The sequence below is a fragment of the Phocoena phocoena genome, chromosome 9, assembly GCF_963924675.1.
Source record: "Phocoena phocoena chromosome 9, mPhoPho1.1, whole genome shotgun sequence".
NCBI classification, from domain to species: Eukaryota; Metazoa; Chordata; class Mammalia; order Artiodactyla; family Phocoenidae; genus Phocoena; species Phocoena phocoena.
In genome coordinates, this window is record NC_089227.1 from 68,694,820 (window position 1) to 68,708,758 (window position 13,939).

At 41.2% G+C, this 13,939-nt stretch overlaps 1 protein-coding gene across 1 annotated transcript in view; it reads right to left on the reverse strand.

The window, feature by feature from the left end:
- DOCK4 (dedicator of cytokinesis 4) overlaps nucleotides 1-13,939 on the reverse strand; it is a 274,676-nt gene that overhangs the window by 8,526 nt on the left and 252,211 nt on the right. Inside the window, 7 exon segments of the mRNA XM_065883569.1 lie at nucleotides 1,756-1,865; nucleotides 2,057-2,138; nucleotides 3,124-3,244; nucleotides 3,572-3,693; nucleotides 4,050-4,169; nucleotides 7,221-7,304; nucleotides 8,038-8,214. Coding sequence (XP_065739641.1) covers nucleotides 1,756-1,865; nucleotides 2,057-2,138; nucleotides 3,124-3,244; nucleotides 3,572-3,693; nucleotides 4,050-4,169; nucleotides 7,221-7,304; nucleotides 8,038-8,214 — 816 coding nt within the window.

Below are 13,939 nucleotides of genomic sequence, written 5' to 3' on the forward strand. Positions count from 1 at the left end.
TTAAGGGAAAAAGGGCAGAGACCCTTAGGGTTCAAACAGTGTTCTAAAAGTCTGTATTAGGGCTTTCCTGGTGGCGCAGTGGTTGAGAGTCCGCCTGTCGATGCAGGGGACACGGGTTTGTGCCCCGGTCTGGGAAGATCCCACATGCCGCGGAGCGGCTGGGCCCGTGAGCCATGGCTGCTGGGCCTGCGTGTCCGGAGCCTGTGCTCCGCAACGGGAGAGGCCACAGCAGTGACAGGCCCGCGTACCACACACACACACACAAAAAAGTCTATACTAGATTTCAAATATAAATGGCAAATAGGTTTTGTAATAAAATGCAAGGAAAAAATAAACAGTAAGCAGTTAAGTTATGGTGCTCTTTGTAAATACAAATGCTAGACTGGCAATACGAAATGCAAGTAAGAATTAAAGGAGGAATATTAGCTCAAAAAATCTCTAGTGAATGGACTTTACATTTTAAATCCTAGATTAGGTTAAAACATATGAAATGGTCAATATGTTACAATTTTTAACCCACAAAAATGCCAGTTTTGCATGTTTCTACCTAACATATTAAACAAAAAGGCGCAAAGTCCTTAAAAGTAGACGCACCAGAGCGATGTGTATTATTGAAATTTTGGCAACATGCACACTGTTTCAGATTTGACCAAAAGCAGAAAACTCGAGAGGCTAACCAGCAAGTCTTTCATGCTAACCAGCATGCTGGTGACATGCTCTCCAGGAGCAGATGGAACAAACGCAACATCAAGTGACAAAGGGAAATTAAACCAGTTGGCTGGTCCAGCCAAATGCACGCAGATATAATTTCTGCGAGACATCAGTGTCGTGTGGATGAGGTATGCTGGAACTTTGGGGAAGATCACACAATCAGCAAAGATAAACCCATCAAGCCAAACCCCACTCACTCTCATCCCTTTCCAGATGTAGCTACAGACTTCTGCCAGGATGGTGTAGAAAAACAGAGAAATGAGCTGGAGGATAAATAACTATTATTCTCTGCTCCCAAGTTTTCCCCAAATAATCGGTAAAACTCAGGGCTCCACATGAATCTTATCTTTGAAACCCTCCTTCAAAGCGCTTGAAGGGCCCAGAGGGTCAAAACCTTGGCCCTGCTCTCACTCGGACTAACAGAGATGATTGCAAAACCAAGTCTGGGGTGGGTGGTGAGGGCCACGTGCCTTATTCCTGAGGGCTGCAGGGGAGGCCCTAGGATTCAGCTTCCTCCTCAGTGCATCAAAGAAGAATGGCAAAGGTAAAAAGACATGTTCCTCACTCTTAGGTACCTCAGCAAGGAATCCGTGGCAGCTCTCTCGAGTTAGGTAGAGGCAAAAAGAAACGCTACTGGGCAGCCATGCGTCTCCTCAAGGGTCTTTGGCTAATGTAAGAAGTTCCTCCAAATTTCTGTTACAGACACATGCAGACAGACACCCCCCAACTCATTCACCCAATCACCCCTCCTAATGTTCAAGTAGCAGCAACGAAATTAGTCTGATCAAGGTGGGTAAAATCATTTCCCATTTCCCTATCAGCTTTCCTGCTCAGGCAATTACCCACGTATCCACATCAGACACACGGCTCACACAGAAATTCCTAACAACAGGCGCAGGGCAGAGGTGTGCTCTTTACCCAGCTGGACCCGTCAACACAGCCTATCTGGTGGCCTCTGGCAGCTACCGTGAGGTTCTGCAGAGAGACGTAAGCAACAACCAGACGTTGCCTCGTTTTCTAGAATTTCCATCCCACAAGAACTACCTGAGAAGGTTCCACAGGTGTCGGGTAGATGGCACTGCATGGCCGCTCTCTCGGGGACAGGCAAGAGTTTTCTCTGGAATGTTTGTGTTTGTCAGACAACAAAGGAGAAGCTGGCAAGAGAAGGAAAGAAAGGCTCATCAGGGTGGTGGGCTGGGCCCGTTTGGAGGAAAGAAAGGCTCATCAGGGTGGTGGGCTGGGCCCGTTTGGAGGAGAGAGCCTGAGCCTACGGGGGCCACCACAGCTCCTGGGGGCTGGAAGGTTCTCTGGGCACCCTTAGTCCACCCCACACCCTGGCGCTGACCTCTGGCACTCGACGGAGCAGAACTTGTCACATTAGGCGAGGCAGAGTGAGTAGAACTCAAGCTTGAGGTAGATGGACTTGGCTGGAAAACATGGGAGCTGTTATCAAACACGGCTTAGAGGCTGCAGACAACGCTGACACATTTGAAACAAAATCATCAGTTCTTTTTTCAAGTTAGAAAAATAAGTCCATTAAGAAATATGGAAAAATCTCCCTAACTCAGACTGATAAGGATGCCTGTCTGAATTCATCAAGAATCTGAGATTTTGATTCCTGCCAAAGGAATGCATTTGTGTTCATTTCAGCTACATACATCCTATGACTTAGGAGCAGCTAGCAGCAGCTCCCTGACTAAAGCACAAGCACAAAGACTCCCAGCCTCGGGCAGGTCGATAGGTGAGTGCTTCTAAAAGGCAGAGAACACACCTTTGCATTTTCTCCAATGTAATGTGTTCAAAGCATGAATTTGGCAAGATGTATTATGCCCCTTTTCCAAAGACAGTGGTGAGGAAAATTTCCGCTGAATCTTACCGAGTTACTATCAACACCCTATCAGCCGAATCTAAATATAAATTTTGGTTGCAAGAGTTACACTGACGCTAAAATCCCTAAAACCTATGTTTTTTCTTTTGTAAAAAATGTTTTACTATGGGAACTTTCCAACACGTACCTAAGTGGAGAGATCTTACAATGGGCCCCTAAACCATATCTTCTTAAAGGAAAAAAACAAAACACTTAGAAATGCTAAGAGATCAGTGGTTGACAAGCTCCAGGAGTCCCAACTGAAGACCCGACTCAGAGGCAGAGCTCAACGTGCCCCCCTGCATGGCCTGCCCGGGCTTTCCCATGGCTCGCTCAGGTCTTCTTACAGTGGATGGGGGAGCTTTGAGAGAATCATCTTTGTAGACTCCAGAGACCACTAAGGCAACAGGAGTGTTTAAAGGTTTGTCCTTAAGTCAAGTGCTCGCTCATAGGTCTGTCCCTAAGCACAGCAGAGTGAACGGAAACACTCATGATTGAGACAGAAAGGGAATAAACAGGACCAGACAAAAAAGCTAATCAAGTACCTGCATGTTAAAGACTTCATCAGAGCTTTCTGATTGCCCTGTAATATTGCTTACTTCAGCAGAAGCTTGTGAGGACAGTGAGGAAGAAGAGTACCGGTTGACAGCTGGGTAACTTAATGGGCTGTTTTGGGGGGGAAAAAAAATGGTTGTTAACTCAGTCTCTGAATTGTACTTTATCACACGCTGGCATGGTATAAAACCAAAGGGGGAAAATATATGCACATCCCATTTTGTTGTCTCCTCTCTGCCTCAATGTGATCACATGTCTGAGTTTATTTCTCAGGCTGTGGCTGTTTCACCAGTGGCAGATGTCTGCAGCTGCCTCGAGGGTTAATTATTTCATTAAGAAATTGCGTGTTTGACAAATTGTGCCGCAAAGAATGAGAGAATCGTTCCAGATCATCTTGTGGGGACGCCAAAGTGTCAGATAATTCAGAATGTGACTTACCTGCGTCTAGGAATTACCCTGGTACCATCTGGGCTCATAGAAGCAGGTGCCGAGTTTCTGCACACGCGAGGGCTTCCATTAGGAAAGTGGACTGGACTGGCTTGTATACATGCAGAGAATTCCTAAGGAGGTAGTAAAGAAAATATTTCAGAATAGTAGTTACAAGGGCAAAATCACTCGTGAGGTGTTTTGCTGTACTAGATGTGCATTGTAGTCGTCAGAAGTCTTTCTATAGGGACCTTATAAAGGTAAGTTTCATAATTACTAAGCTTTCTCTCATTTACTTTTTTGTTTTCATAAAGGTTGAGAGTGACAAACAGAAGTTAACGCAATTTTAGTATTTGAGGGCTCTCTGGTAAAATGGTGCAGTTTGGTAGAAAAACCAAAAGATGTCACTATTGGATATCTCACCGTCCCTCTACCAAAAAGCAAATGGCAGAGGTCAGACTGCCCCCCCATGGACACTTTGTGTACTTACCTGTATGCCTAAACTGGACTTCATCACAAAGAACTGGTCGACCAGCTTTTTGTGAAGCGGTCTCATATCTTGAGGTACAAACTTCTCATGCACGGCCAAGCCAAATTCCAAAATCTGTGCCTTGATAGTAACATAAGGAGAAAATCCACATCAGTGGGTACCTCCTCTAAGTGCCTGCTAGGGGATTCAAGCACGGTACCATGCATTTTGCATGCAATATTGCTAATCTCTCAATCTGACAAGATAGCAACAATCCTTAGTTTACCGGGGAGGACACTGAGGATAAGAAAATTCTGCATGTACTAAAATTCTGCAGGTACTACAGGACAAATGAGGATTTGAACTTAGGTCTCTCTGATTCCAAAGACTTGATTTTCCTACTACCTCAAGTTTCTTTCCCATGATTTTCGACCTATAACAACAACCATTTTAAAACAGTTAAGTGTTTCTTTGGCCCCTTCCTGCACTTCTCAGTATGGGGCAGGGAATGGGGGTTCCCTGTTAGGAGGGTCAGGTGGTTCTCCCCTAGGGACCTCTTTTCTGGATGGCACCCTCTCTGCCATGTTTCCCTTCTCTCTCCCATCAGGTTCTTCTCCCTCCCTCTCTCAGATTTTCAAAATCTGTCAGGGAGGAAGGGACAAGTGAACGGAAATTCTGTAACAGTTGCAATGCTTCTTGTTTTTGTTAAAAAAATATTATTCTTGTTCACTTATTCTAATGCAAAAAGGAACAGCTCCTATTTTTAAAAAAGTTTTCCTGCTGTGAGAACCTAAACCAAGATGAATATAAACATTCAAGTTTTCTCTGTACAGGTATCAAAAGTGCTTAATTCCTTTGATTTGAGTAGCAGCTGTCTTTTACATTTTCAAAAATTCCCCATGCTATAGTGGTCAAAAGAACAAATTCCAGAGGCTGAGAGGAAAACCAATCACACATCACTACGATGGCGCTTTATCTTTACAGCCCGTGAAGGTTCAAGTTTGAAAGCCAGGGCAAACAGTACTGACTCTGGGGGGTGAGAGCATCCAGCACCTTCCAAAGGGGTCAGAACTGCGGCAACTTCTGCTCTGGATGCCCATCTACCACCAGCACATTTGCATAAAGATAAAAATACCTTGAAATAAACATCAAGGACACCTTAGAAGGAACAGCTTGAGTGGAGTGTATGTCTGAGGCATAAAGGGCGAGCTTGGTCTCTGTGGCGAGGGTAGGAGGGATGGAGGAGCTGAGCCTAAGTGTAGATGCCTCGGTCCTTTGCATCTTAGACACTAGCTGGGAGGGGCCCTCCCTTTTGTGCAGATAACATCACAGGTTGGGTTCTCCCAGAAGTAGGCTCCAGCATGGAGATTAGGCTGTTTACTGGGGTGTATCCTTGAGATCACTGCCTGTGGGAGGGAGGGAGGGAGGGAGGGGCAGAAGTGGGACTTGACCAAAAAAGAAACTGAACTGGATGGCAGCCTGGCAGCCTTCTGCCAACCCCAGGGGAGCTCTGGACCTTTAACGGTCTGTCACAGTTGTGTTATGTTGGGCCCAAATGGCCAGGCTCTGTCTCTCCTCCCCAGTCACTGGACGCAGGTCATCTAGGGAGGTGGAGATCTTAGGCTACGTGGCTCTCTGCAGCAGAGGCAACGCCGGAGGACCTGAGAGCCTAAGGTGTCTTCTAGCAGGTAGGGGCCACAACTCCCTTCTGGAAGGGGCACTGGGGCAGTGCATCTCCATGTCTACTAGACAGTTCTCTGAACTACCTCACAGAGGTCCAGAGGATGGTGCCCAACCCCCTTCCTGTGGTCCCACAAAGACATGTGACTCGCCCAAGCTCACATGGCAGTCACTTGCACTACATGGCCTATGATAGGATCTAATGCTTCCTAGGCCATAGCTCTTTCCACAAGGCCCCATGAACATAATCAGGCAGAATGTGGAGGAAACCAGGGTCCCTCAATTTTTATTTTTCTTGAGAGACTTCTTAACCCTTTTGATTTTAACTCGAGGGAAAGAATTCAGTCAGACTGAATACAGCAGGTAATTATCCTGGGGTGAGGCAAATCACTCAGAAGAGACTGTACTGGTAAAATACAGACTTCTAAAAATCAAAAAAGGCTAAAGTCACTCCATAATCCTCAGTACTGGATAACCTAAGCTGCTCACTTCATTTTGAGAATCTACATCACCCCCAGGGCCACAATGAGAATTTAACTTATTCTATATTTCCTTGCAGGTCAACTTTAAGTAATTCCTCTCTCTTTTTCAGAATCTGTACAACTGACCCTCTTCCAGCCATGGCCCTTGTCCATGGCCACGTCTTTCCCTTCAGTATTAAGTTTTGTGGACTAAGCCTTCAGAGCATAAAATATGGACTAAAACAAGATACAACCTCATCATTTCCTAATCCAAAACAGCATGCTTTATTTGTTTTTTAATTTGGTATTATCAAGTGGAAAGAGACGCTTTTGTCACATTTTATCGTACATATTCCATTTTTCATGGGTATAAAATTTCCTATTGAACCCGGCCTCCCAACCATAACGTCTCCCACCTCAGAGGTTTTCAAACCATTTTCAGGCCAAGAGCTATCAAAAGGGGCACAGCAGGCAACAGATTTTTCACTCTGGTTCTTTGTACTTGATGGAACCAAAGAAATAAAAACCAACTATGCTTCTGTAACGTTGAAAATGTTGAGGTTGTATCTAGTTTTGTCCACAGCATATAATCTATAGGCTTAGTCTGCACAACAGAATACTTCTAAAGCAAAGGGTATTGACTGCCCACTTCCTTATTCTAACATTTAAGTAAGAATCTCATTCATTCATTTACTTATTTATTCATTTTGAGTTAGCCTGAACTTATTTGATCCCAAAATCTTGAGTGAAGAGTTGGCATCAAGTCTTTGGGGAGACAGTATTCAAAGAACCTTCCAAGAGATTACATGAGGTTGTTTGTTGTAAGGGGCTGCCATAGTCTACTCATTGGTTTTAGTTTTTGTTTTGCATTAAAGTGGGAAGAAAACGTAGAAATTAGCAAGTTGGGATATATTACAAGTGAATCTGTAACCCCTGACTGCTAGCTTCAGTTAGATCACTGATGTTGAAAACCATGTAGATGGGTCTCCAGTTAAGCAAGTATGTATCTACGCAGAAGAGGGGGAAGGTGATGGGCTTCTGCTCCCCTTACCTGCTCAAGCATCAGCTCTCTTAACCGTGCAATTTTCTCTCCATCTTCAGGGTGACTTAAGATATATTCTTTGACAAAGAATGCCTAGTAAGACAAGGGATAGTCAGTTTACTTCAGGAGAGTTACAAAGGAAGTGAAAGACACCGTTGTTGTTTTTTAAAGCCATCTTTAAAGAAATGATACCATTATACACCACTTTTGGGGGGCAGACATAGTGATTCTGAGTACGGTCAGCTGGTCAGATGGGAATATAAGGAAATGATTGTTAACAGGAGATCAGAGATTGTATAAACTTTGTACCTTTGGTAAAACAAATAGCAAATCCAAATCAATAAGCTTTATGACATTACATCCTAAAATAAATTGCCTTAAGACTCAGAATGATGAAGATGGTGGCCTCACCTTCCAAGCTACTGTACCTTTCTGTTTAAAACTAAGACAGCAGATGAAAAGTCCACTTAAAATATCTTCTAAACAAGATCAAATTTTTTTATGTCCAAGAACCACTCTTTGCTCAGGGAAATGGGTTTAGGTAGACATTCATTAAACAATCCCGATACCCTCACTTCTTTTATTCATCCAAGAAAACACACACACACACACACTTTTATCCTCAAAATATCACATTTTGGGAAACAGAGTAAGTGTGCATCACAAATTACTGAATGTTTGCTCTATCTAACAAAGCAATCTGGTTGTGTTAATGGTAGCCCTATGATAGCAGGCTGATGTGATGTGTGCATATTTTGAAAAAAGATTTCTGAAACCTTAAGAAATCACATATGAAAACTTTCAAACGACACTATCTAATCCTCACCTCTTGATACCTGGAAACTCCACCATTAACCGCAGCATCTATGACTCCATTCAGGCACATGGTCAGGGGATTAATATTCTGCATCTGTCTTGTCTGACACTGACTAATCAGGGTCTTCAGCTGCTGATTCTTATTTTCCAATACTTCAGTTGCATTTTCAAGAGGACTCATTTCTACCTGAGAACAAATGAGCGTAAATATATATTGGATTTTGTGACATTCAGGAAGAAAGACAAGGGACTTCCCTGGAGGTCCAGTGGTTAAGACTTCATGCTTCCAGTGCAGGGGGCACAGGTTCGATCCCTTGTCAGGGAACTAGGATCCTGCATCCCGCATGCCGTGAAGTATGGCTAAAAAAAAAAAAAAAAAAAAGAAAAAAGAAAGAAAGAAGGAAAAGAAAAAAAAAAAGAAAGACAAAGTAGATGATCCATGTTCTGAATTATCTGTGCTCCCCCTTGGCTCCCATCAATATCTCCACCAGGGGCCATAGTAGAATAGACAAGGACGTGGAAGACAAATTAGCTGTTTGTAAGGTCTGGGAAGAGAAGGTGATTCTATTCATTGGTTGAAATGTGGTTTGGATAATCAGCACTAATCAACTACATATGAACAATGTAACAATCAATTTAAACCTTAAAAGAAAATTCAAGCATGTCTTTTAAAACTCTTTTAAAAGGCTAAGTGTTCAAGGGCCCTGCATATTATAACGTCTTTCTAGATACTAAATGCAAAGTACCACAGGAGATACAAAGATGCATTTACAGATCCTCTGATGTCAAGGAGATTTCAGTCTGGTTGGGAAGAGGCAACATATGCCCATATGAACCCCATATGCATATATAACAGCACCATAAGGTGGCACAGGATGCCACACAGTTGGGAGTTATAGAAAATAAGATACTCATATATGCCGCAGGATTTATTTGTTGAAGGAGAGCCAAATAGAATCATAATGACTTAACAATTCTCGGTTATGGGAGGCCTAATTGTGAAAATGATGAAAGTGCTCTTCAAATGTATAGCACTGTGACTGTTATTGTCACTGACGTTCTCTTTGAAGAGAAGGCCTGCTAAGCTCTCAGCTGTACAATAATTCAAGCTTACTGTAAGCACATTTCAATACTGGTTCTTTCAGTTAAGGAAAGTTTTTAAAGGTCACTTAGATCATCTTAAACCAACACTGAAAAGTACTAGAATCATTTGACTATGTCAAAATTAAGGATATACATTCATCAAAAGACACAATAAAGGAGAAGGAAAGATAAACCAGAAAGTAGAAGATATTTGTAACATGTAAAACCGTCAAAGAGCCTACGTCCAGAATATATAAAGAACCCTTATAAACCATTTAAGAGAAAGGCAAACAGCTGAATTAAAAATGGGCAAAGAAGTAGCCACTTTACAAAGGAAGAAACCCAAATGACCAGTAAACATATGAAAAGTGTTGAACCTCATCTGTGATCAAAGAAGTGAAAAATAATACCACAGTGACATACTATTGAGCACTCACCAGTATGGCAAAAATAAATATGACACTAGCAAATGAGAGTGAGAATGTGAGCCTCTGAATCTCTCAGTTTCTGCTGCTGGACGTTCAAATTGGTTCAATCACTTTGGAAAACAGTTTGGGATTATGTATTAAAGATGAAGATATCTATATATTATATTTTATGATCCAGCAATTCTACTCCTAGACATATATCTGAGGAAAAGTATCTGTGTACATGTGTACCAGGAAACATGTACAAAAGTGTTCATAATCATCTCCAAGATCTGTATGTCCATCAAGAATAGAATGCATAAGCATATTGTAGGATACAATGGAATACTTTACAGCAATGAAAACAAACAAGTCACATATAATAACATGGACTAATGTTACAAATAATACTGAGTGACAGATGCAAGTTACAGTAGAATATATATAGTATGACACTGTTATACAGGCATACCTCATTTTATTGTACTTTGCTTTACTGTGCTTCACAGATGCTGTGTTGTTTTACAGATTGAGGGTTCACAGAACCCTCTGTTGAATAAGGCTACTGGCCTCGTTTTTTTCAACAGCATTTGCTCACTTCATGTCTCTGTGTCACATTTTGATAATTCTCACAATATTTCAAACTTTTTCATTATTATATTTGTTATGGTGATCTGTGATCAGTAGTCTTTGATGTTGCTATTGTAATTGCTTTGGCATTCTTTTAGCAATAAAGTATTTTTAAACTAAGGTATGTACATTTTTTCTTAGACATAATGCTATTACACACAAAACACTGCAGTATAGTATAAACATCACTTTTATATGCACTGGGACACCAACAAATCTGTGTGACTTGCTTTATTGTGGTGGTCTAGAACTGAACCCGCACCATCTCCAAGGTATGCCTGTTCAAAACCAGGCAAAACTAAACTGACTTGTTTAAAGAGGCATATATAGGTAATAAACGAAGCAAGAGAATGGATACCATAAAAGTTATGATAAGGGAGGGAGTAGCAATTGGGAAAGGATACACGGGAGGCCTATAGGGTGCTACTGGCAATGTTCTGTTTCTTTACCTGAGTGGTGGTAAACAGGATTTTATTTTCCAATTATTTAGGACATTAAACTTTTGTTTTATGATCACAAAAGCTAAATCATAAAGAAGAAGTCTGAGAGCTCCGATGAACTGAAAGTTAAAAAGTGAACAAAACATCTTAGAAACAGAAAGTAGAACAGTGGTTGCCAGGTGCTGGGGGGAGGGGGAAAGGGAAATGGTTGTTCAATGGATGGTGCACAACAAAGTGCTATAGTTAATACCACTGTACTATACATTTAAACATGATTATGATGGTGACTTTTATGTATTTTTGACCATAGCTAAAAAAATTCATGCTCAACATTATAGATTCAAATGCTATTAATATGAAGAAATTTAAAAAATAAACAAGATATAACACAGACAAAAAACAAATAATAACTTGGGAAAATATTTCCAACATATATTTCAGCTGAATTATTAATATATCTCAAATACTGAAGAAAACTACATAAAGAATATAATCCGTAAATTCGCGAAAAAAGAGTCAATAAATATATGAAAACATATCATCTCCACTAGCACTCAACAAATGCCAAAAAAAAAAAATCAACCCTACTGTGATCATTTTTGATCTATTATTTGGAACTTTTAAAATAATATTCAACAGGGCTTCCCTGGTGGCGCAGTGATTGAGAGTCCGCCTGCCGATGCAGGGGACACGGGTTCGTGCCCCGGTCCTGGAAGATCCCACGTGCCGCGGAGCGGCTGGGCCCGTGAGCCATGGCCGCTGAGCCTGCGCGTCCGGAGCCTGTGCTCCGCAGCGGGAGAGGCCACAGCGCTGAGAGGCCCGCGTACCGCAAAAAATAAAAATAAAAATAAAATAAAATAAAAAAATAATAATATTCAACAGCCAGTGCTGAAGAGAATGCTGGGAAAATGGTTATTCCCAAGAACAGCTATACACTCCAGACAGGGCATAAATTGATACATGCCATTGCTGATCGATGAATCACAGGTTATACTGTGGACCCTTTGATAGCTCAATTCACTTCTAGGGAAATTATTCTAAGGAGATGATTAAAGAAGTGTGCAAAGAATAATGTGTAAAAATGTTCATCAAGGAATTATTTTTCTTTATTCCCAGTTTGTGATCCTTAATTCCCATTTACCACTAAAAAGAATCAGGAGTCATTGGAGAAATGGTTGCTTTTGGGTCTGGGGCAGGATTGTACAAGTGAGCCTGGACTACCCAGCCATACCAGTAAGCAAGGAAGGCAGCTGGAGGAAGGCATTAGAGCAGCTGGCCTGTGGTCCATTCACTCTCTTTACTGGAGTGATGTCCTTTGGGAACAGAAAAGAAAGCAGGTGACCTGGTCTTATCTCCTTGTCAATTGAACCTTCAAATAAAAAGACTTAACTGCTAGGAGGAAGAGATGGTATCCATGGAATGCCCTTAGCGGGAAGTCCCCAGCTAAAGGATTGCTCACAGTAAATAAACCCAGAGTCCGTAAGGCACACGTCCCTAGAGAATGTCCCAGAGAAGCTTGACAACTCTCTGGAGTATAAAATGGAATATTTCACAATTTAAGTTTCATAACTGAAACGTGCCCTTTGTATGAGGAACTCTGTGAACTTCACTTGGACACTGTGTCTCTTAATCAGGATTATTACTGACGTGGAGAAGAAGGACGTGGAGGACAAGACTTGAGGTCTCAGATGTCTCTCTGCTTCATCTGAGCCTCCTGATTGCCTAAAAGTTATTAGTAAAGCTTGATGCTGATTCCTACGCTTGACTTGACAAACCGGTCCTGTCTGTGTGTTAGCTCAGTAACAAAGACAACTTGGATACTGTCAAAAAGACTGAGGAACCAATTTGAAGAGGCTCCCAATGGGCAAAGTGGAACAATTTGAAAAATAATGAGTCATAATTGCAATGGATTGAAACAAAACAAACACGTTTAAATCCATGAGTTACTACTGATACTAAAACCCAAGCTAACCAAACAAAACCCTCTTTGGTCACTTTTATAGGGTGTTAGGGAACCAAATTATTATTTTGAAAACTGGCAGGGCAATTCCATGGTGGTCCAGTGGTTAGGATTCTGCACTTTCACTGCTGAGGGTACCCTCTGTATGAGGAACCAGGGTTCAATCCCTGGTCGGGGAACTAAGATCCCACAAGCTTCGTGGTGTGGAAAAAAAAAAAAAGAAACCATGAAAACTGGTAAATAAAAGGAAAGAATAGAGCATTATCCTTCCTTTCCTATACCTTAGGGTAATCAAATCGGTGATGAGGGCATGTTTCTCTTTACAGAAGTATTCCAATCAACAAACAAAGAAAGAACGATAAAATACCACCATTTTGTAACCCTTAAGAGATGACTGGATGGGGGCAACGAGCGTCACTGGCTGCCAACCAGAGCATATAACACAACCCATGAAGTAGTCTTGCAAAAAATGAAAAGATAAAAAATAAAAACAAAATAACATCTTATCAAGCTTCTAGATCTAACTGCTAATTTACAAAAAAACAATAGGAAGAAACATGTTAAATGATCCCACTGATTCACAGTCTGCAAAATCCATACTTAAGGAAACACTTCAGGATAAACAACCTGGATTCTTCAACAAAAAAACTTCAAGGAAAATAAATTAATTCGGGGGAACCTACAGATCAAATAGGATCTAGGAGGTATTTCAACCAATTTCAATGTGTGGCCCTTATTTGGGTCCAGATTCAAACAACAGATGACAAAAACAAACAAAAACCTATAAAATAAAGACTTGGAGAACTGTGAATAAACTGGATATTTTATGATAAGGAATTATTGTTAAAATTTTTAGATGGAATAATGGTATTATGGTTATGTTTTTGGTTAATATACAGACTAAAATATTCTTACATAGCTGAAATGATGTCTGAGATTTACTTCAAAATAATCCAGTGTGAAAGGGAATGGAGGGAGGTGTAGATGGAACAAAATTGGCCTTTTTGATCGCTGGTGAAATAAAATGATGGGTAAACCAGGTTCATTATATATTGTCTCTATTTTTATTTGATATACCTTTAGTTTAAAAAGGACACTGGGGCTGTGTACAGAAGTGATTGCAGCAGGGGGAGGGCAGGAGGGCACAAGGTGACCTCTTACACTACTGCAGAAATCAGGCACTAGATGGCACTATCAGTAGGGAGGTGAGGGGTAGTCAGATTCTGGGTAATTTTGAAAGTACCATAGAGCCACACGATTTTCTGACGGATATGATGTGAACTGTGATGATGATTGTCATTATCTTTAGAGTTTAAAAAATCATTATTTGTACATTCTATTTTATAGCTTTTTCATCTTGTTTAAAATTTTTTAAATAAGCTTACTTTTTAA